Consider the following 25,133-nt stretch of genomic DNA (forward strand, 5'->3'; position numbering starts at 1 on the left):
ATTGATTTAAGTGTGAGGAAGTCATTTCTGAAAGTATTTGTATGGAGTGTAGCCATGTATGGAAGTGAAACATGGACGATAAATAGCTTGGACGATAAGAGAATAGAAGCTTTTGAAATGTGGTGTTACAGAAGAATGCTGAAGATTAGATGGGTAGATCACATAACTAATGAGGAGGTATTGAATAGGATTGGGTAGAAGAGAAGTTTGTGGCACAACTTGACCAGAAGAAGGGATCAGTTGGTAGGACATGTTCTGAGGCATCAAGGGATCACCAATTTAGTATTGGAGGGTAAAAATCGTAGAGGGAGACCAAGAGATGAATACACTAAGCAGATTCAGAAGGATGTAGGTTGCAGTAGGTACGGTGAGATGAAGAAGCTAGCACAGGATAGAGTAGCATGGAGAGCTGCATCAAACCAGTTTCAGGACTGAAGACCACAACAACATCTTTCCTCATGGTGATGTTTTTACCGATGTGTCACGGATTCACTTTGTGACAACATTGGCTTCCTTTTATTATGTGACTATCTTTTGAGTACATAAAAAGAAGTTGAAGATATCCCCGTGTCCTCCCCCCCCCCCCCCCCTCCCACCATAATCCTGAATTATATAATTAACTTGACAATGACTGGGAACTGTTTCAGGCCCTTGACTTCTTGGTCAAGGGCTGGCCCTTACTTGATTCATAATCAGATGATCCAACATCTGAATGTGACTCACAGACTCCATCTACCATCTACTAAGGGGCTTTGACCTTATTTCAATGGAAAGTGTGTTGCCTCCACACTGGAGAGATAGTGTCATCATCCTAATCCTTAAATTGGGCAAAAATCCAGTGTCCATCAACAGCTACCAACCTATTACCCTAACCAACGCATTCTGCAAACTGCTTGAAAGGATGATAGCTCAATTGTGCTGGTTTCTTGAATCGTGGCCATGTGCCCCATATCACTGTTGTTTCCAGGAGGGATAGCCCACAACAGACTATTTGGTTAGGTTGGAACCAACAGTCTGACAGGCTTTTTCTAAATGTGGACATCACATTGCAGTCATTTTTACCTACATAAGGCATGCTGCACTACTTGATTGCATCACATTTTAAGTACCCTCCATGACTGGGGCTCTTGAGCCGCCCTATAGAATATTGTCAATGTTTATCTCACTGATTGTTTCAGGTTAGAGTTTGCACATTGCACAACTCCTCATGGATCCAAGAGAAAAGTGTTCCTCAGGGCTCTGTGCCGAGTGTTACATTCTTCCTCATTGCTATCAGTGGGCTAGTAACCTCTGTTGGACCTGTGGTCATCCGTGTGCTGTATATTGATGACCTTGACATTTGGTACAGATCATAGTCTGTATCCTTGGCTTGAATGGCAGCTTTAAACACTCATGCCTCTTGGGGTGTGGATTACAGTACTCTACTCCGTATTTGATGGGACCTGGTCTGGTCTTCTGTGGACTATGGTTGCCAGATTTTTGCTTTAGTGGTACCTTCAGCTTCAAAATTATTGGACCCATTACATTAACATGGAGTAAGACTGGCCGTTGGTGCATTTTGGACTAGTCTGGTAGGTCATCTCCTCTCTGAAGAAGCCATCTTACCTAGTCACTTGACTATATCAACTCTTGTTCATTTTCTCAATCAACTTATGACAGTTTCTTAATCACTCTACATATCAATTTCTGTTTGGATACAAAAGTATTGCAGTGCCACTACTACATTATAGGCGAATATGTGGGAATATGCAGCTGACGTATTGAAGCAAGTGCTGGTAGCTAGTGAGTGTGAGGTATCAGGATTTAAATTACTGTGATATAGCTGTTGAATTACTGCAAGCTGGACCAGGCTTGCTCAGTGAAATCTGCCAGTACAGTAGTAATGCACTATTCATGCAGTACAGGCAAGGGGATTTCTTCATTGATTGGTTATAGCAGTGTTGAAAATGTAACGAAGTGGCACATTGGCATAACAGGTGTGCTGCTACCCTGTTTAAATAGCTTTCATTCTGGTAGCAGATTGATTCACAGCGCAGCAGCTCTGCAAGGAGTGGTGCTACAGTAGATGATGAGACCACATGGAGCAGCCAGCAGCAGTCTCAGGGTATCTACTTCGTGCACTACATCCACTCCCTGGACTTAGTGGGCCATTCCAGGCTCACTCCTGCCCAGTAGGCAGCAGGTCTTATCCCTTGCATGACAGCTATCTTCAGCCATCACAGTGGAGGTGGCACCACACCACATGCCTACGGGTGCTGGGATGCAACTCATTCATCACAGAGGTGGTTACCCTAGCAAGATTCCCTCCCATCTTTAAGCATCACTGATCCAAGGTACTAGGGCATGACTTCTGATGGGGTTGTGTGCTGCACTGGTGTTATCAAAGCAGGGTGCTCGTATTGCAACCAGCTGGCTGGACCCTGTCTGTCAAATCACAGATCACTTGGTACATTCCATGTGCAGTGAGGGGCATGGTCACTACTCCATACCAACAAAGCATAGATGTACTGAGTAAAATAAAGTGCTAATTTTGACAGCCAAGTCTCTGAGGACAATCACTGACCTGCAATCCTGCATCAGCTCTCTGCTACCTGCCATACTGCAGTGTAGCCACCCCTGGGGTCGCTGATATTTTGTGTCAGGAGTGCAGTCTTTGACCCTGTCACCATGTTGTGTGGTGAGAGCAGAAGAATCGGCGAGACCTTCAACTGGCGTCTGTGGATGAAGATGATGTCTAGACTGCTGCAGTGTTGCAGTTTCAACAGCTTATGGTGGGATGGGTGCAGTCTGTTTGTTTGTTTGTTTATGTTTTTATTTGACTGCAAGTATTGTGGCAAGCTCGGTGTGTGGCAGGTAGTTGTAGACAGTGTTCTGTGGAGTGTAAACAAGAATGTTAAGTTCTGCTGTATGTGCCAGTGGATGTGGCTCATTGACGTGCAAAGTAAGATAGTAAAATGTGCAGTGATTCAGGAGGTGAGACCAGGATTATTGTTTTCATTGGGTGAAGTAGTACTTATGGACAGCCACTCAGAGTAGTAGGTTGAGGTAATAAGTGTTATTATGATGTTGTGGTTAAATATGGGGATAGCAACATGAATGATGTAAGTCAGTGATATCTATCCTATTTGGATGTGATGAGTGTTGTTTGGAGGCTGTGGAACATGTGCCAGATGTATTGGTAAATGCATATGCCATTGATTTTTGTGCTGTGCTTAGCGGAACTGCAGACAAAGGTGTTTTATTTTTAGGTACTGTGGGAAATGCAAAAGAAGTTGTTGATAGTTATTTTGCAGATATTGGGAAAGAAACTGTGCAGATGTGTGTGTTTCCTTAGAAGCAGGGTGAACAGAGGGAAACGAAGAGGAAACAAGTTCATGAAGTTAGTGATGAAGCAGACAGGGCTGAATCGGTTGAGGAGTGTATGCTAGAGGTATGGAATGTAACAGTAGTGCGAGTACTGGGTCACAACCTTGCAGAGCACCTGATGACAATTGTGTCATAAAATATGTGAAGGTGTGAGGCAAACCTGAAAATAAATATTCTGGCTAAACAACATGCGAAGGTTAACCTTCAACAATGGGAAACTGATGCCAGTATAAAGCTGTCATGAGATGCATTTGTTGTACTGGACAAACCAGCTAAACAGTGTACAAAGACACTAAGGCGTAATTCGTATGATATTGTACCACTATGTGCCAGGTGGTTGCTTTTTGGTGAGCAGGAGTACTAGAAATCCAAGCATTCATTACAAGGGGAATTCAGTTTGCAACAACCGCTAAAGTGAGAGAGGTAAGTGGGGCTACCTGTTGCAGTATTAAGTGGTAGTATCATATGTGGATCTTATGTGAGGGTAGGTTTAAGAATATGTTTTCTAGGTAAGTCTAAAGGTAACCGTTGTCGCAATTACAAAGTTCTGAATGATGTTCTAAAGCAACAGGTTTTTTTTCTAAATAAAAAAAAACACTGGATAGACACATAGGATGCTGAGAAGGTGATATGTTAAGGATAATTTATTAAGAGGGAGAGAGTTCTCCATTGTTATTTTTAGTTTGTAAATGTGGAATGGAGAGTTTGAAGTTGTGGCTACACAAGCAGGGCAAGGTGTCTGGTAGTGGAAATGTTTTTTTACTTTTTAAGATAATGAGCAGGGTGTGGAGCCTTTTGGAGATGTTGGGAGATTAAGCAACACAAGAATAGATTCAAAGTTGACGAAAGCTGTAGTGAATAGTGAGAGGGTGAGTGTTGATAAGAAATTTATTCCATAGAGTGCAGGAAGATGAGAGACCACAGAATAAGCTGTGAGAGTATAGAGAGAATTGCCGAGGGTGCATGACTGGCAGGATGTAAACATGTAAAAGCACAATGTGATGTGATCTCAAGTGGGACCTGGGAGACAGCTCGTCTTGTGGAGGACAATTAGTTTAGTGCACTACTATTAATGGGCAAATCTGTGGGAATATACATTGGAATATTGCAGAAGAAGCTGGTAGCTGATGAGCGTGTGCTGTTTGCATTTCAATTACAGTGATAGAGCTCTTCAGTTATTGCAAGACTGGCCAGGCTTGCTCAGTGAAACCTCCCAGTGCATCAGTAACACATACTTCTTGCAGTACAGACAAGGTGATTTCTCCACCAACAGGTTTCATTAGTGTTGTTGAAAATGGACTACAAGCAGCACTTTCACATGGCAGGTGCACTGCTATCCAATTTAAATAGTTGTCGTTATGGTAGCAGATTCATTTGCAACTCAGCATCTCTACCAGGACATGGGGGGCTATGATAGATGAGGGGACCACAACCAGCAGCAGTGTCGGGTTCAGGTCTCCATGCTGATACCTACTTCCTGCTCTAAGTCCTCTCCCCAGGCTTATGCTACGGCTCTGCAGGACATCCCAAGCTCACTCCAGCAGCAAGCTGGACTCCTGCTCAGTGGCAGTGGCTCGTATCCCATGTATGGCAGCCGTCTTTCTCTATCACGGTGTAAGTGCTGCTGCACCACATGTCAATATCCGCTGGGGTGCAGTCATTCATCAGAGCTGGCTACTGTAGCAAGATTCCCTGCTGTCTTTTAGCACCACTGATGCAAGGTACATGTGGCACAGCTCACGTGACGGGGATGTGTGCTGCACACAGAGCACCCATATCAGCAAAGCTGGGCAGATGTGTAGCAGCTAATTGTTTGGATACTGGCTGACTGGCTGTCATCTTGCAGGTCACCTGGTCCGCTCCATGTGCAGTTGGGAGGAGTAAAATAAAGTCAAGTCTCTTTGACCAATCACTAGCGTGCAAATTCTGCATTAACCCTCCACTTCCTGCACTGCAGCTACCCCTCCATCCTGAGAGTCGGCTACAGTATCGACCCCTGTCACTCACCCTTGGGCAGATCTACCAGATGGAATGTGCCTCAAGACCCTCTGCCGGAATCTCTACTGACCCTGCTTCGAGTATACTTCTCATATATTCCCATGCATTCCTTCGTTACTACTTAGACCGTGTATTGGGACTGATCTGTTTCAAGGACTTAAAGTTTGTCACCTCCATGGATTCTCCTCGCTTTCCTCCATGTAGGAATCTACCACCTATGCCTCCTTCACGTTGTTCTTAACAGATTAATCCATAATTTTTCTTTGTGGAATTAGCCACTCCCACATTGTGGTTACATAGCCTTACAGACTGTAGCTCACACCCTGCTTCTGGCTCTCCAGGCCAAGCATGAGGTTCCAGATTCTTTGCCTCCAATGTTAGTAGACAGTGCGTGGCCAATTGAAATGGTTCTTGGATTCCATTGTGAAAGTGGTTTTAATTTTCAGATGTAACATATGCTGGGCCTGGGGAGGACCTCAGTCCTACCTCATCTGCCACCCACTCTGTTTTATTTATTTTTAGGTGCATTTATCACTTTTTTCTTCTGCACCTTACTTTTATTTTTTTCATTGTGCCTACTCATACAGTTCTTCAGTGAAGGCAAAACCTTAAGAACTCCTTATACACATTACTAGCTGAAAAAAAAGAGCACATGAACAGGCTTTCTTGTTTCCTACAAGAGAATGGGTTCTGTTCACATTTTTAACTCTTTGACTATAGCAGATCAGGGCTGGGACAGTTGGACGGGTGCCAATGCTGCATGCTGAGCCCAGGTGGACACATGACTGTACCCTTTCACCTGCTGACCTGATCATTTCTCTACTTATTCTATTGTTGTCAGTGTGATTGATGCTCAATATGTCTTTAGCTTTTTTACTATTATGGATCTCTTCACCATATGTCTAAAAGGAATTACTGTTACTGTCTTAACCTTGCAGCTGGTTGTAGAGGGGGTGGGGGGTGGGCAATCTCTGGCATGAGGGAGGTTCCTCTTGCTGCAGTTCAGCATTCCTTTACCTCTCTTTAAATTACTCCTCATCTGTGGCATCAGTAATGCACTTTACATATATCACAATTTGATCATATACTGGCTGATGTCAATAACTCCAGACAGACAACTCCTTAAATGAGGGTATGATGACCTCACTTTCTAGTTCCTTAATCCTCCCCCCAACCTACCGACCGAACATTCCATTATGTCATGTGGGATCAGTTTTGGGGTAACTCATCAAGTCAGTCTGAAGTTTTCTAAGTAAAAAAGTGTGTGTTGCAAATTATATTTGCTAAACACAGTACTCTAATATGAAGCTCTGACACAAACAAATCAGATTGCTGACACAGTTTACATAGACCTTAAGACGATCCAGAGAGAGAAAAACATGTCATCCATGTAAAAGTGTGCAACTGAGGCTGAAGAATAAATGAGAATTGTTTTAAATATCGATACAGTAGTTGTTCTCTCGCACAGTGTGTGTTGGCTGTAGAGACGAATTATTTATGATGTGAATTCAAGAATGTTCTGCAGAGACCTATTCTTTCAACAGGAGACACTAACTTATGTTTCCCAATATATTTCTTCCTTAATGAAATTCAGCATCTACCTATGCCAATAATAAATATGTAAAACGATTATGTCTGTCAGTAAACAAATTATCAATAGCCTCTAAAACACATTACGACAATTTAGTATACTCAGTAAAATCATTAGGATGATACAACTGTGCATGGATGGCTCCCAAGCAGCAGTGAAGTTCAGAGGATCCATATTCCCCCCCCCCCCCCCCCCCCCCCCAACTTTCTGATTAAAACAGGCTTACGACAAGGAGAAACTGTTTCGTGTGTCCTCCTCAACCTTGCATTAGAGAAAGTGGTTTGGGAGAGTAATTTACATCCATACAGTGGTCTCAGATTCAAACACGGTGAAGTAAAACTCCTGGCTTATGCAGATGATATAGTGTTGCTGAGTGACACTGAGGAAGAACTGAAAGATATGTACAGATCTCTGAGGCACAGTGCAGCAAAATGAGGCTATTAGCTTCAAACGGGAGCGACTGCAGTAATGGATAGTAACTGTGATTTGCTGTGTACAGATGTGGGCTGCATTGACAACCCTTTGCTCACAGCTCCAGGCTGCGTTGGCTTCAGTCTCACAGCTTGAGGCTGCTGGCAAGGGGCATCACTGTGGGGGATCGGATGCGGGGATGCGAGAGACTGCATCGATCATGTCTGACGTTTTTCCTGTTCTGTCCACTGCCTGCACTGAGGTTGACCCCTTACCCATGGTTGAGTGGGAGATCGTTCCAAAGTCTGGCAGGCAACGGAAAACTTTGAGGGGCCGATTGTAGGGCCTTCTCAGTTCATTTAATGAACAGGTGTTGGACGTTATCTGTGGCTGACGGTGTCTCAGCCAGATGCAGTCATCCACCATATTCCAGAGGAAGCTTCTCAGCCAAGGAGGGAAAGAAAACCATTGTGCACTCGATGTGCATACCGGTGGGGGGGATCATTACGGATGTGTAAAGGCTGCTTCCGGATGCAATGAAGAGTACAGGGTGCAGTCAATCAATTAAGGCAGAGCTCACCATCTGCAGCATCATTGATAGAACCGACTGTGGTCCTTTGGTGCAGAGCCAAGTGGAGGGTCTGAATCAGAGGCTCAGGCGGTTCTGTGATCATGTAGGCTGCAGATTCCTTGACTTGTACCATCGGGTGGTGGGTTTCCGGGCTCTGCTTAATAGGTCAGGAATCCACTACACACAGGGAGCGACCCCCTGCGGGTTCGGGGGTTCGAATAGGCCCGCGGTATTCCTGCCTGTCGTAAGAGGCGACTAAAAGGAGTCTTGCATTGTGTCCATCTTGCGATCAGACCTTTCACCAGCTTATACACCATTGAACTGCAGACCTGTCTGCTCTCCATCTCTTGGGCATAACTCTTTTTCTGCGTGCAGATAACACCTTGCACTGTGCAGTGCCTCTTTCTGCACCGACGGCGACCATGGACCACATGTTACCTAACATCCAGCACGGTAGCCAGTCCGTTGTGGTGGGGCTGCCATGTACCCTGTTGGTTGCAGCCCCCTGACAACACAGGGATCGCTCTACTGATGCCTGCGCCGTTATCTCCCCACGTATGCCAAAGAGTAGATGCCTATCCTCCTGGGGTATCGGGACTCCCGGCAATGGCCATCCTTACAGGTGGCTCTTGCCATGGCTGGGTGGCGCCCGTGGGGAGGGGCCTTGGTCGGAGTAGGTGGCATCAGGGCGGATGAACCGCAATGAAGCATGGTACATCGTCTCTCGCTGGTGGCCAGCCGCCAGCAGTCTCTAAGCGTTCTCGGGCTCAGTTTAACGCTCAGAAGTACGATCCGAAAATGTTCCCCTCCCTGGCCACACCGTGGGAGGAACGTAAGTCTCAGGATGGCAGTAGCAGTTATTCGCCCCGCTTCTTAGTTTGTACGAGGGTTGATGGGGAGTCTTTTCTCTCCACAAAGCCTCAGTTCTTCGTCAAGCATTTAGAGGACAAGTTTGGGGAGGTGGAGGGCTTGTCAAAAATGCGCTCTGGGTCAGTCCTGATACAAACTGCATCCTCTGCCCAGTCACGACGGTTACTCGCTTGTGACAAGTTGGGGGATGTTGCCGTTACGATCACACCCCATAAGAGTTTAAATATGGTCCAGGGAGTTATTTACCATAGGGATCTTCTTTTGCAGTCTGATGAAGAGCTGCGCGCCAATTTAGAGCACCAAGGTCCGGCGCGTTCATCAGGGTCCGAAGGAAAATCAGATTGCTTCCGGTGCCTTCATCTTGGCCTTCGAAGGGGATACATTACAGGAAAAAGTCAAAGTGATGGTCTACCGATGTGACGTTAAGCCCTATATCCCTCCCCCGATGCGGTGCTTTAAGTGCTGGAAGTTCGGCCATATGTCTTCTCGCTGCACTTCCAGCCTCACATGTCGAGATTGCAGACGCCCATCACATCCCAATACTCCATGTGCCCCGCCTCCCATCTATGTCAACTGTGGGGAGCACCATTCACCTTGCTCGCCAGACTGCCGAATTTTCCAGAAAGAGCGTAAAATCATGGAATACAAGACCCTGGACCGACTAACCTATACTGAGGCCAAAAGGAAATACAATCGACTCCATCCTGTGAGAATGACATCTTCCTACGCTGCTGCTACAACACCTGTGCTAGCCCCGTCTGTTTCTCAAATTGTGGCCGGATCGACGAGTAGTACAACTCCTCCTGCCCCCTTCGCCAATGGGGGGCTCTACCCACCGGGTTGCTCCTGCGCCACCTACCTCAGGAGCAACACCATCCCACCCATCAGGGACGTGCGTCCCCACTTCTAAGCCGGAGAAGTGTCCAACTTCTTCGGCTTCTCACGCTCGCAAGGGGTCCCTTGGGTCCCTCCCTTCCCAGGTTTCCGCCAGCGAGAAGGCTGACAGCCGACAGTGGCGTAAGTGCCCGCAATCAGCTGGTCGTAGGGCTTCACGATCCTCCTCCGTCCTGGAGACTGAATCGGTGAAGCCCTCCCAGTCGGTGCGACCCAAGGAATGGCGTGAGAAACCCAAGAAGAGCTCTCAGCCCAGGAACTCGTGGTGGCAGCCATCCCACCGCAACCTTCCAGCTCTGTGTCTGAGGATGCGGTGGAGATTCTGGCGTCCGCTGAGGACCTCGATCTCGCCGGTCCATCAGACGCCATGGAAAGCACTATCACAGGTGCTAAATCGGAGGCAGAAGGTGACCCAGCGGCGTAATCTCCCTTCCCAGTCCCATCACGCCTTTCTCAGCCATGGACAACACCATCCTCCAGTGGAACTGCAGCGGTTTCTTCCACCATCTAGCTGAGCTCCACCAACTTATCAGCCTTCACCCTTTCCTCTGCATTGCTCTGCAGGAAACTTGGTTTCCGGCAATGCGAACCCCCGCCCTCCGTGGCTACCGGGGTTATTATAAGAACTGGGCAGCTTATAAAAGGGTGTCTGGTGGCATCTGCATATATGTCCTGAACTCTCTTCACAGCGAGTCTGTACCTCTCCAAACACCTTTAGAGGCTGTTGCTGTTCAGGTGTGGACGCCACAGGCTGTTACCGTCTGCAGTCTTTACCTTCCACCGGATGGTGATGTCGCACAGCATGTCCTGGCTGCTCTGATAGCCCAATTGCCGCCACCTTTCTTGTTACTGGGCGACTTTAACGCCCATAACCATCTGTGGGGTGGGTCGGTGACAAGAGGTCGAGGTGCCATCGTTGAGCATTTATTGGCGCAGCTCGATCTCTCGATATTAAATGATGGTGCCTTCACACACTTCAGTGTGGCGCATGGCACATACTCCGCCATTGACCTTTCAATCTGTAGCTCTAGCCTCTTACCGTCTGTCCAATGGAGAGTGCATGACGACCTTTGTGGTAGTGACCACTTTCCGATCTTTCTGTCACTACCACAGCGTCAGTCTTCTGGGTGCCCTAGCAGATGGGCTCTGAATAAGGCTGACTGGGACTTGTTCTCCTCCACTGCCGCTATTGAGCCTCTCTCTAATGATGACATTGATGCAGTGGTTCAATCGGTCACCACCGGCATCGTTACTGCCGCCGAATCTGCCATTCCCCATTCTTCTGGGTCCCCTCTGCGGCGGACTGTGCCTTGGTGGTCACCTGAGATCGCTGAAGCGATTAAAGCTCGCCGGCGGGCGCTCCAGCATTACAAGCGACATCCCTCAATCGAACACCTTATCGCCTTCAAACGGCTGCGTGAGCGAGCCCATCGCATTATCTGCCAACGCAAGAAGGAGTGCTGGGAGCGGTATGTGTCCACCATTGGCCTCCATGTCACTCCATCGCAGGTCTGGGCCAAGATTCGCTGCCTCTATGGCTATCGGACCCCTGTCAGCGTCCCTGCGCTCTCACTGAATGGAGCAGTTTGTACTGACTCCGACGTCATTGCAAACCGCTTGGCAGAGCACTTTGCTCTGAATTCCGCTTCTGCCAACTACCCCTTGGGCTTCCGCTCCATTAAAGAGCGGATAGAACATCGGAGTCTTTCTTTTCGCACCCACCATCCTGAATTGTACATTGTTCCATTCAGTGAGTGGGAATTCCGCAGTGCCCTCGCCGCTTGTCCTGATACTGCTCCTGGCCCAGATAGCATACACTCTCAGATGCTGAAACACCTTTCAGTGGACTGCCAGCGACGCCTCCTCGACCTTTACAACCACATTTGGGTCGAGGGTGAGTTTCTGTCGCAATGGCGGGAAAGTCTTGTTGTCCCATTCTGAAACCGGGGAAGAACCCTTTGGAGGTGGACAGCTACTGTCCCATTAGCCTCACCAACGTTCTTTGCAAGTTTCTTGAACGGATGGTGAGCCGGCGCTTGAATTGGGTACTGGAGTCTCGGGGCCTTCTGGCTCCGTCTCATGGTGGGTTCCGTAAAGGCCGCTCCGCCGCCGACAATCTGGTGAGCCTGCAGTCGGCCATCCGTACTGCCTTTGCCCGCCCTTAGCATCTGGTCGCTGTCTTTTTCGACATGTGGAAGGCGTATGATACGACACGGCGTCATCTCATCCTTTCTACGCTTCATGGATGGGACCTTTGGGGCCCTCTGCCGATCTATATCTGCAATTTTCTGTCCTACTGTACCTTCCGCGTGCACGTCGCGGCCTCATATAGTTCCTTCCAAGTCCAGGAGAACGGTGTGCCACAGGGTTCTGTTCTAAGTGTCTGTCTGTTTTTTAATAGCCATTAACGGGCTCGCTGCGGCTGTGGGAAATTCTGTCTCCGCTTCGCTGTATGCTGACGACTTCTGCCTTTACTACAGCTCTATTGGCATTGCAGCTGCTGAACGTCAGCTACAGGGCGCAATCCGCAAGGCGCAGTCTTGGGCTGTAGCACATGGTTTTCAGTTTTCGGCAGCCAAGACCTGCATTATGCATTTCTGCCGGCGACGCACTGTTCACCCGGAGCCGCGGCTTTATCTTGACGGCGAGCTTCTTTCAGTGGTGGAGTCACATAGGTTTTTGGGGGTGGTTTTTGATGCCCGGTTGACTTGGCTGCCTCATATTCGGCAGCTTAAACAGGCGTGTTGGCGGCATCTAAACGCTATGCGATGCCTGAGCCACACTGGGTGGGGCGCCGACCGATCTACTCTACTACGGCTTTACCAGTCCCGTCTGGACTATGGGAGTCTGGCCTATGGCTCAGCATCTCCATCTGCCTTGCCACTGGTGCCTTCCGGACCAGCCCTGTGGACAGCATACTTGTGGAGGCAGGTGTCCCTCCACTGCGGTTACGACGCCAACAATTACTGGCTGCTTATTCTGCCCATGTTTTTAGCTCGCCCGGGCATCCCAATTATCGTGTCCTGTTCCCGCAGTCAGTCGTCCGTCTGCCAGAACGTCGGCCCCGGTTGGGTTGTCCGATCGCCGTACACGTCAAACAGCTTCTCTACGGGCTTGAGTGTTACCCTATACCACCTCCTTTCCGGGCCCCTCTGCATACACCCCCATGGTGTAAGCCTCGCCCTTGCCTTCGGCTCGACTTGGCACAGGGCCCGAAGGACTCAGTCCCTACGGTGGCCTTCCGACGCCGCTTTTATTCCATCCTGGCCACGTATCAGGGCTCTGGCATTGTCTATACCGACGGTTCGATGGTTGCTGGTCGTGTCGGTTGTGCACTAACTCTAGGGGACCATTCTGAACAACGTTCGTTGCCGGCTTGCTGCAGTGTTTACACTGCTGAGCTGATCGCCATCTTTCGTGCCCTAGAGTATATCCGCTCCTGCTCAGGTGAGTCCTTCGTTATCTGTAGCGATTCCCTGAGCGGTTTACGAGCTCTCGAACAGTGTTTCCCTCGTTCTCGTCTGGTGTTGGCTATCCAGGAGTCCCTGCATACTCTTGCCCGTTGCGGCAGATCTGTGGTTTTCGTTTGGACCCCGGGCCATGTTGGGATACCCGGAAATGAAACTGTTGACCGCCTGGCGAAAGAGGCCACTAGTGCACCATCTCTGGAGATTGGCCTCCAGGCGACTGATTTGCGGGCACTATTACACCGCAAAGTTTTCGATTTATGGGACACTGATTGGCGCAACCTGCCCGTGCCAAACAAACTCTGCCGTATCAAGGAGACGACTACTGTGTGGCGGTCATCCATGCGAGCCAACCGCAGGGAATCAGTCGTCCTTTGTCGGCTATTGGCCACACCCGACTCACGCACAGTTATTTACTGTGTCGTGAGGATCCCCCTCTTTGTCGTTGTGGGGCGTCCTTGATGGTGGTCCATATTCTGTTGGAGTGCGCCCTTTTAACTGTGCTCAGGCAGACTTTTGCGCTGCCTGATACGCTCTTTGCGCTTTTATCCGACGACTCTTCCATAGCGGACATAGTTCTGCGTTTTATTCGGGCAGGGGGATTTTATCGCTTAATGTAAGTGCGTGTTTTTGTGTTGATTCTGGCCTGTGGCCTACGATTTGTCTGATTTTTTTTCATGTGTTTCTCGGTGGTTGGCTTTTCCCCTTTTGTTTGTATGGTCGGCCAACCACCGCCACAGTCTGTGTGATTTTAGTTCGTCTTGTCTGGTCTTTGTCTACGTTTCTCTTGTTCTGTGTCATCTGTCTTATCGTCTGTTGATCATTTTTATCCTCTGCGAGTGTTTTTAGTATTTGGAAAAAGGGACCGATGACCGTAGCAGTCTGGTCCCTTTAACCCCCACAACCCAACCCCACAGGGAGCGGCTACACAGGTAGTGGGGGGTGTGGAAGGGACTGGGTGGGTTTTTAGGTTAGAGGGCCTCAGGGAACCACAGAAAGGGCATCCGCCTAAAAGGGCGCAGGTAATACACAGTAAGTTAATTGTAGAAACGATCGGTATTGTAGTTGTAAATTGTCATAGCTGTGTTGGGATAGAACCAGAGCTCCGAGCCCTAGGATAGAAAGTACTGAAGCTCAAACAGTTATAGGTACAGAAAGTCAGCTAAAGCCGAAAATAAGTTCAGCAGAAATTTTTTCTAACAATCTAACAGTGTTAAGAAAGGATAGATTAAATACAATCGGTGGTGGAGTATTTATTGCTGTCAGAAGTAGTTTGCCTTCTAGTGAAATTGAAGTAGATAGTTCCTGCGAAATAGTGTGAAGAGGGGTTATACTTCACAGCTGGACTAAACTATTAATTGGGTCATTTTTACTGACCCTCTGACTTGGAAGATATAGTTGCTGGACAGTTCAAAGAAAATTTGAGTCTCATTTCAAATAGGTACCCCACTCATACAATTATAGTCCAGGGTGTATACGACCCGGGAATTTTTTCATCCGGGAGAAAACCGGGAAAAATTTTAGAATTCCGGGGATGTTTCATTGTTCTAGTTTTCTGTTAAATTTTTGTGATTTTGACTGGTAAGACTCAATACTCCAACAAAGGATATTACTATACCCCACGTCTGCAGGATAATACTGCAGCAACAAAACATTAACAAGAGGAAGAAAAAACAAAAATAAAACTTAAGTCACAAAGGAAACCTGCCATATACAACAACAAAACATAGTGCTCATACAAGTGTCTGCCAATTGCAAAGTGTATCAAAGGCTTTAGAAAGACTATGCAATGATTCAAACGACAAATTGCCTCCGATGAGTGTGACGTGACAGCTGGTGACATTATATTCATTTGAGCAGTTGTGGGTGGGCTCTTGTGCCTGCGCATTTGAGTTGCGTATGGGTAGTTGGTTCTCCCGCTTCTGGCTACAGATGTGTGGCTGGGCGCCACTATCTAGTTTTGCCCTGGTTCGTAAATATCGTAGATCCGGGGCTGATGCACAGAGCAGTCTGAGTTGTGGGTGGTGGGTAGTCTCCACGTGACCTGTGTTTACATTTAGTGATTTTGCTGTTTCCTCTCCATTTACTACTCTCACAACAAATGAAAACAAAACGGATTTCTGTGGCTGCAAGCTATCAAATGAATTAAAATACCCTCGCATAGTTACGGAAAGCTAAAATGTTATTTTCAGGTTTTACTTCTACCTTTCTGACAGTCAAGCATTAATCACCTTGCAGAACAATGAAGTTATTTTTGTCGCTTTGCTAAAGATATTTGCCTTTGGTGCCGAGGCAGTCAATTTATTTGAAACAAAGTGTTTAATTTCACACTGTTGGCTAGTTTCAACTGTTCGCTGCATTTAAAGTGCACGTTTCCCATCTTCTAGCTCGCATGGCATTATGCTATGCCAAACATGAGATAATACAGTACCGGTACTCAAGAAAATTTACATCCGAATCTGGACATATGAATGTGCACTTTAAGCCCAATTATACATTTTAGTATGGTTCATGAACTTCCGATGATCTTGAAGTGTCCTCTGATGTCTTGTTTCTTTTGTGACATAGTGCAAGATCTTGTAATGTTTTACACGTACGAACATACGGGCTTCCTGTGTCATCGTAGCTGCGCAAAACCGGTGGCGCGTTAGCTGAAGCTCTCTGGCAACTGCTGAAATGAATCAGTTTCTAACAAGTCACGGGAAAACATTGCAGATGGTGGTTTGAAAAGCGTTACTTTCAAAGTAAATTTCCTTTTACACTAGATGAACTATGTGCGAGAATGTATGATGAAGTTCTTAAATCACAGAGCGTTTGAATCTCAATTAAAAATCAACTCTTTGAGGACAACCATATAGAAGAATTTCGAGCCCAGAAGATCAGACATTTACGTTGTTATTAAAAAATTTACTTGCACATTTGTGTAATATATCTTAAAGTGTAACACACGCTAAGAAGATCAACATTATATGTGGAAGCTTAGCTTCTCTTGCAGCTTATTAATCTTAGAGACTATGATTATATGTGAAACCTCTATTTTTCCTGTACCAACACTATGTACATTAATTTAAACCATCAACTTTTCTTATTTGTGTGTTCTCGTTACTTTAGAGTGATCCTGCTATTGGCTGACTACATCATGTGTCCTATGCTGTCATCAGATGGCAAGATCACATGACATGAGCTATGACTGGCTTGCAAAAGCGCGTCGCAGTCTCGATTTCAATGCCTTGGAGAGTAACATGAGGTGTTTGGTGGAATTCGAATTTATATCTTCGTAACACGAAAATATGCAGCATACATGTTGCTGCTGCACATCAAAGATCTTTCCAAAACTTGTTTTTCCCCCCTGAGTTTCGTTTTCTAAAGTGCCTGGGAATTCTATGTCAGCGTATAAAACCATAAACATTCAAAAGACTGATAAGTTTTACAGTGCCAAGGAAAAGTATACTCTCACATAACATAGGGAAAAATGTATTTTCACCCTGGAGAAAGTGTATTTTCAAACGAGAAACCCGGGAAAGCCGGCAGCTTGCATATGTCATCCTAAATTGTACTGCATGCTTTCTCGGAAAATTGTTTTGAGCAATTACTTCATGAGCCCACACGAAGCATAATTGGTTGCAAAAGCGTACTTGACCTCTTAGCAACAAATAATCTGGACAAATAGTGAGTATCGTGATGAATACAGGGATTAGCGACCACAAGGCCATAGCTGCTACGCTGAATACCGTAACTCCTACAACCATCAAAGAAACGCAAAGTATATGTATTTAATAGAGCTGAATAAAATGTTCTTAATGCCTTTTAAGAGATAGTCTGCACTCCTTCCAATCTGATCGTGTAAGCATAGAAAAGCTGTGCAATGATTTCAAAGAGACAGTATTGACAGCAGTTGAAAGATATATACCACATAAATTAATAAGTGATGGTACTGATCCCCCATGGTACACAAAATGGGTTAGATCGTTGTTGCAGAAGCAGCGAAAAAAGCATGCCAAATTTAAAAGAACGCAAAATCCCCAAGACTGGCAAAGTTTTGCAGAAGTTCAAAATATAGTGCGTACTTCAATGTGAGACGCTTTCAGTAATTTCCATAATGAAACTCTGTCTCGAAATCTGTCAGAAAACCCAAAGAGATTCTGGTCATACATAAAGCACACCAGCGGCAGGACGCAATCAATACCTTCACTGCACGATAACAACGGTCAAGTCACTGATGACAGTACCACTAAAGCAGAGTTGTTAAACACGATTTTTCGAAACTCCTTCACCAAAGAAGACGAAGTAAATGTTCCTGAATTCCAATCAAGAACAATTGCCAAGATGAGAAACATAGAAATAAATATCCTTGGTGTCTCAAAGCAGCTTAAATCACTTAATAAAAGCAAGGCTTCTGGTCCAGATTGTATACCAGTCAGGTTCCTCTAAGAGTATGCTGATATAATAGCTCCATATTTAGCAATTATATACATCTGCTCACTCAGAGAAAGATCCGTACCTAAAGACTGGAAAATTGCTCAAGTCACATCAATACCCAAAAAGGGAAGTGGAAGTAATTCATTGAATTACATGCCCATATCATTAACGTCGATATGCAGTAGGGTTTTGGAACATACACTGTATTCGAACATTATGAAGTACCTTGAAGAAAACAATCTATTGATACATAATCAGCATGGATTCAGAAAATATCATTCTTGCAAAACGCAACTAGCTCTTTATACTCATGAAGTAATGAGTCCTATCGACATGGGATGTCATTGGTTCCATATTTTTAGATTTCTAGAAGGCTTTCGACTCCGTTCGTCACAAGTTGCTTCTAACCAAACTGCGTGCCTATGGAATATCGCCTCAGTTGTGCGACTGGATTCATGATTTCCTGCCAGAAAGGCCACAGTTTGTAGTAATAGACGGAAAAATCGAGTAAAACAGAAATAATATCTGGCATTCCCCAAGGAAGTGTTATAGGCCCTCCATTGTTCCTGATCTATATTAACAAAATAGGAGCCAATCACAGTAGCCGTCTTAGATTGTTTGCAGAAAATACTGTCATTTACCATCTTGTAAAGTCATCACATGACCAAAACGAATTGCAAAATGATTTAGATAAGATATCTGTATGGTGCGAAAAGTGGCAATTGACCACGAATAAAGAAAAGTGTGAAGTTATTCACATGAGTACTAAAAGAAATCTGCAAAATTTCGATTACATGATAAGTCACACAAATCTGAAGACTGTAAATTCAAATAAATACTTAGCGATTACAATTCAAATACCCTACATTGGAACTATCACATAGATAATGTTGTGGGTAGAGTCAACCAAAGACTGTGATTCATTGGCAGAACACTTAGTAGGTGCAACAGGTCTACTAGAGAGACTGTTTACACCAGGCTTGTCTGCCCTATTCTAGAGTATTGCTGTGCGGTGTGGGATCCACATAAGATGGGACTGACGCATCACATCAAAAAAGTACAAAGAAGGGCAGCTCGTTTTGTATTATTGCGAAGTAGGGGAGATAGTGCCGCAGACATGATACATGAATTGTAATGGCAATCATTAAAACAATGGCGTTTCTCGTTGCAACGGGATCTTCTCATTTCAGTCACCAGTTTTCTCCTCCAATTGTGAAAACATTCTGTTGGCACCCACCTACATAAGGAGAAATGATCATCATGATAAAATAAGAGAAATCAGGGCTTGCACAGAAGAATTTAAGTGATCGTTTTTCCCGCACACCGTTCGAGAGTGGAATGTCTGCCAGTCACTTTATTGTGAATAGCAGAGTAGTCACGTAGATATAGATGAAATTGACCACTCTAAATTCAGAAAAATTCTTCAGTTTAAATACCCTGAATCACGTTTCAACAGTAAAAGTATCATAACAGTGGATACAAACAAAATAATAGCCTCAGGGTCAAGATGTCTGTACTCGCTAAGCAACCCACTCAAAAGTAAAGCTTTGTCAATCACCACAAAGATGAAGATACACAACACTATCATCTGCTCCATAGTACTGTACGGTGCAGAAAGCTGGACGCTTACAAAGAATAAAAGCGAAAAGCAGAATGGTTTCGAAAGAAAAGTAATGAGAAAAATCTGGGGACCTGTGCTGGAAAATGGCTTATGGAGAATTCGAAAGAAGAATGAAATTTATCAGTTAATGAAGCAACCCATTATCATCTAGAGATAAAAAGTAGGAGACTGCAGTGGGCTGGACATGTGGCTAGAATGGAAAAGAAAGGATTTGAAGGAACTCTCCAGGCAACAAGACCATTGGGCCAACCTTGTACAAGGTGGAAAGATGACATAGAGGAGGACATCGCAGCATTAGGGATTTCCGCAGGGTGGAGAGAGATAGAAGACGGTAGAAGCAGATTGTTGATGCAGCGTGTGGTCTGCAGGGCATGTGATTGCTGAGAAGAAGAAGAATAATTGTGTCTGCTGTCTGTCTTTGAACATGCTAATCTTGAAACTGCTAGACAAAGTTTTATGGGGTTTTCACTGGCAACTTCAGCATGCTCGCGGGTGCTGTGCACAATATTAGGCAGGTGTACCAATTTCTTTGGCTCTTCAGTGTAATTAATTTCTTAGACTATATTCAACTAATAGTTTTGTTAGGATGAAGTTACATGAGGCAGCTATTAGTAACACAATTATATGCAGATATTTTCATGAAAACAAAAACTTATCTTTAGTGCACTAAACTATTGTGAAATGTTTCCTCACTGTAACATGTATTATCTAAAGTTTTAATTGTTGTAGAAACTTTCGGTATGTGTTTAAGGATGGGATGAGACAAAAGCAGGAAATTCTACCACACACAAATGCTGTGCTGAACTGTCATGTCAACCATTACAGATAATATGAAACCTTTACATAACAAACAAAACTGAGGAACGGCTACCATTCGCCTATAGCTGTCACATAAACATATGTAACAGCATAGGTACTTGACTAACTTTAGAGCTACTGTACCTGGTATGGTTGCATTTTGGTATCTGTGTATGAAGTTCTCGGAATCACCATGAGAGGACAGCGCTAACGCAATGACATTGGACTGTTGCCTGTAAACATGTGCCACGTCAGTGCTCTTGGAAGAGAGCTGTGGTGGTGACATGGCTCTGTTGTTGTTCCCACGTAGTGATTTGCGGAGATGGAAAAAAAATCGAAATTCAAGCAGCAAAAAATAGAGATTCAAGAAGTGATTAAGTACTTTGTGAAGAAAGGTGTGAAAGCAAAAGGACATTCATGTTGATTTCCAAAATACACTGGGAAACTCTGCTCCTTCATATTCAACTGTTGCCAAGTGGACAAATGAATTTAAATCTGGTCGGGAGAGCTTAGATGATGATCCATGCAGTGGTCGGCCAAGATGTGTCACTACTCCAGAAATCATAGTAAAAGTGCACAAAATGGTCATGGAGGTTCGCCAATTCAAAGTGCATGATATTGCTCATTGCTTGCCATATGTCATCTGAAAGAATACACGAAAAAAGCAAGGAAGAAAGTCCTCTTCCATTAAGATAATGCACACCCACATGCATGAGCCATCACCGTGGCAAAATTACATGAACTAAAGTATTAATTTTTGCCACACCCACCTTATTCACCTGATATGGCTCCATCAGACTTCCATCTCTCCCCAAAACTGAAAATTTTTCTTGGTAGACAAAGATTCACTTCAAAAGAAGAATTGATAGCCCGAGTTGACAACTATTTTGCTGACCTGGAGGAAACTCGTTTTCGAGATGGGGTCAAAGCACTGGAAAATCATTGGACGAAGTGCGTTAATCTACAAGGAGACTACATTGAAAAACAAAAAAAAACAAAAAGTTTCAGTGAAGAAAGTACTTTTTTTCTATTTGTTTTTGAGAACTTTTCAAACTACCCTCATAGTTGGGTGTATTTTTCCTAGCGAAAGAGTGGTAGCTCAAAAGGGTTTCTGCACTAGTACATGTTTCCATGTCCCAGTCAGCAATAGCTGAGTTCTTGCCTTTTCTCATGTTTCCTTACTGTTCGTTAATTTTTCTGTAAGCTTGGCTCCAGTGTGAGAGCCATTATCTGCTTCAGTATATATCTGGCCTTGTGATAAGCCTCTGTAATGGCCCACAATTCTTTTTCCAAGATAATGTCGTACACTGCTGTCTTGAAATGACTTCACTTACCTTTCAACAGCTGGTCAGCCATCTGGTTTCACCTGTAAGTGTTAAGTAATGAGTACCACAATGTTAAGTAGTTGTGGAGGTCAGATGCCTCTTAGTGTTTGTGGCTGTTGCCACCTGAGTATTCATATGTAACCTACATGACTGTTGGTAAACAAATTAGTATTTATAATTTCATGGCGCTGCTATTAACTAATAAATGTCAGGTATACACAGCCTTGTGTCTTGTCTGTTAATGTATGGTGTTATGTTAGTTCTTTGAGTTATTAATGTCAAACATTATTTATTTTTTGCTTAGAAGATCAAATTTATTTTTCTTTTGCAGACAGATGAACTATCCTTTCAAGAAGGTGATTTGCTGTACGTGTTTGACCAAGTGACAGACCCAAATTGGTGGAAAGCACGATGTGGGAATAGAACTGGCCTTATTCCCAGCAATTATGGTAATTATTTTATATTTCTTCACAGTAAGCCATAAAATGAATAGAAAAACAGAAGCTCAGCAGTCATCATTAACAAGACTACACCCATGTATTAAAGAATCATATTAACTGAAATCTGAAGTTAGTATGGAAATTCAAACTTTATTGTATAATTTACGTTACTTGGAAGCTAAAACTGGCAAATGAAAAATGTTAAATAAAGCTATGCCTTCTATTCTATATTTTGAGAGGTACTGAGAAAGGTCAGTGAAAGATGTAAATCAAAGGGAAAATTCACTCAGAAAAATTAGACAAGAGATTTTACTGTTTGTCAGTGTGTCAGCTCAACAGCAGATGGTGTTTTGCCATTCTTACAAACACCCACTCTATCACAAATTGTGAGTCATTTATCCCAGTATCAACAATAATTTTCATACATAGAATGAGCTAATACGTTGGTACAATATTGTGAAAAGGAAAGTTGTTACTTACCATATAGGGGAGATGCTGAGTTGCAGGTAGGCACAACAAAAACACTGTCACAATAAGGTTTCGACCAGTAAGACCTTCATCAGAATTAGTCAGCAAATACACACACATACACATTCACACAACTGCAACTCTCACAAACATAACTGCCGTCTCAGACAACTGGCAGTGTGGCCTCAGTTGCCTGAGACTGCAGTCATGGGTGTGAGTTGCATTTGCGTGAGTGTGTATGTGTGTTTGTCATCTGATTTTGATGAAGGCCTTACTGGCCAAAAGCTAATTGTGACATACTTTTTGTCATGCCTATCTACGACTCAGCTCTCTGCTATATAGCAAGTAGCATATTTCCTTTTCACAATATTGTTACATTCTGTCCTGGATTTTCCATTGTTTGACTAATAGGTTGGTAGGTAGAAATGAGTAGTACAAAGTATTAGCTTGCATAGCAAATGCTGCCATATGGATAAACCATATTACACAAATAAGTTATGGCACAAGGAGGCCTTTCATTCACTGACAGAGAGCAAAATGTTGAAATAAATAAATAAAATTATTGTGTGCTTTTTTAGGCAAGTTGTTCTCTATCACAGATTGAGAGATATTCTGGAGAGGGAGATCAACATTAAATATTTAATGGTAGGAGATTTAAAAATCAGAGAAGTGGTCAGATTGAATAGTTACAGAAAGAGCACACTGAAAATAGAAGTACAGTTGAGGAAAAAATAAGAAGACTAAATAAAATGAAAGGAGCAATGGTGAAGTGGAAGCATCAAAAGAAAAGTGAACACGAGAGAAGCCATTAAATACAAAGGAGAGATGACTGAAGGAAATGAATAGATATGGAGAGGAGGTAAGTGAAGGCAGAACTAGGAGAAGTTACAATACAACGGGAACATTTTTCAGGTGAGAGCAGATAGTTGGTAGGAGTCATGTATAAGTCTTTTACTCCTGTTATGTACAGTCTAGAGGTCAATCACATACTGGTGCAAAAATAGTTGTTAGTTAAAATATTAATTGCTGGAAATTACTAAAAAAATAACAGTAGTCAATTGACATCAGTCGCAAAGAACATAAGTGTTTATTTTCAACTGAAATGTTTATTAAAAATTCACTTACAGATTTTTGTGGTAAACTGTCTGCAATTGTAACTGTAACCAGTATGAGAGCTCTACTATTAACTGACTTTGCATCAGGTTAATGTTCATTTGTTGTCATCAAATGCTATCACTGTGTGAACTGACAAATTTTCTAATTCCCAACTAAGCATCATATTTTCAATATTACTAATCTCGAGACTTTGTGAACAAGTGGCTTTATGCTGCCAAAAAATCAAAGTTAAATCTCAATTCTTATTCACCCACATTCTCCGAAAATCACCTGTTACCATGTTGTCCATAACATGATCCTTTAACAAGGGCTTGCTTTGTTCTCATTTGTTGCAACTTCCATTTTCCATTTCCAGTCATGTCTTCATTGAGAGCAGTGTACTGACAACATGCTCCTCCATATCCACATCCAGTGACGCCTATGGCTGATACGGTGGTCAGTCAGTACCATTGGGCCTTCAAGGCCTGTTTGGGCGTAGTTTAGTTTAGTTGTGCATTCATTAGAGATGTGAGCTACTACACGATGCAAAAATTGCAGTTATCAAGCCAACTGACCAATTTAAATGAACAAAGTGTGCAAGGTGATGATAAATTCCATCTAAAATGGGACGGAGTTATTTTAGTTATTATTAACATATTTGCAAGTGTAAGATTTGTAACTTTCTACAAGATAGTTTTTCTATCGGTAACAACCCTTACAAACATTTTTTTTTTTTATCCTCCGCTACAGATCCTTTCTCCTTCCATCTGTGCCAGTACAGGAAAGTTTACTTATCCCTAGCCAAAACCCAGTCCCACACACTGTTCCCGCATTGTTGCCTAGCTCACGGAATCCCCCCAAATGGCCTGACCATCAAATTATCCACTCCTGGCTGCAACCCTTCCTTCCACAATTACCTCTATCTATCTGTACATAGCCCTGACCAGTGTGGTCCTGAAAAACCATGTAAGTCAGGACCAAACTTCCTCGCAATACCTTTTCTCCATCTGTAAAATTCTCCTGCTCTGCAATCTCAGATTTCTGTACTCATCTCTCACATTGAAACTCTTGGCCTCTAGTAACTACAGCAGCATGCAAAATGCCCTCTCAAAAAACTCGTTAACTTGTTCACCACCTACTTCCGTATCCAGAGCCACCAGACCTCCCTCATAGCCAACATACCCTGCCTCACAGACCTAGTACATTTTGCACACCCACAGAAACTCACCCCCACCACCATACATAATTCAGAACCTAAAAAGACCTGAAATATGAAACTTTCCTTTAAAAGCCTTAGTCTCACAGAAGTACTCTTTCTTTCCAAAGGCCGTACCTTTTACCTCTCTCCAAAATTCCATAATGGTGCACTTATTAAGGCCTCCTCTCCTCCTCCCAGTCCATTTAGTTGAAAAACTCTTTTCTACCAAACCTACCAATCAGATTTGACCCAAAACCATTATTGAACCCTGCCTGAGCTCACTCCTTCATTCAAACAACAAAGGCTTCACCACTGTGGATTTGAACTGCAGGGATTACCTGGCAGAGGTATTCTGTCAGCTGTCAGATTCATCTACCAACAAACCACAACACAGTTACTCCATTCCAGAAATCCAACAAGATCGCCAGTCCCTCCTCAAATGCTCAGGCCCACCCCAGAGCCTCTTGTATGAGTCTCTTTCTCTCTCCTCACCTCTACCACTTCCCACACTCCTATCTTCTACTTGCTTACCAACCACCCAGGAAGCACAGTGGTGGCTGTTTAACTGTGGCCCCTCTGAGATAATCTCTGCTCTTGTGAA

The 25,133-nt window shown here is 44.3% G+C and overlaps 1 protein-coding gene across 2 annotated transcripts in view; it reads left to right on the top strand.

Annotated features, from left to right (window-relative positions):
- Positions 1–25,133, top strand: part of LOC126267320 (osteoclast-stimulating factor 1-like) — a 95,460-nt gene that overhangs the window by 32,916 nt on the left and 37,411 nt on the right. For both annotated transcript variants that reach the window (XR_007548992.1, XM_049972421.1), the window contains exon 3: positions 21,663–21,780. Coding sequence is in view for 1 of the 2 variants with exons in the window: in XM_049972421.1 (XP_049828378.1) it covers positions 21,663–21,780 (118 nt within the window). In the remaining variant the exon portion in view is untranslated. The remainder of the gene's footprint in view (positions 1–21,662; positions 21,781–25,133) is intronic.

Source organism: Schistocerca gregaria, chromosome 4 (assembly GCF_023897955.1).
Source record: "Schistocerca gregaria isolate iqSchGreg1 chromosome 4, iqSchGreg1.2, whole genome shotgun sequence".
In the NCBI taxonomy this organism is placed as follows: domain Eukaryota; kingdom Metazoa; phylum Arthropoda; class Insecta; order Orthoptera; family Acrididae; genus Schistocerca; species Schistocerca gregaria.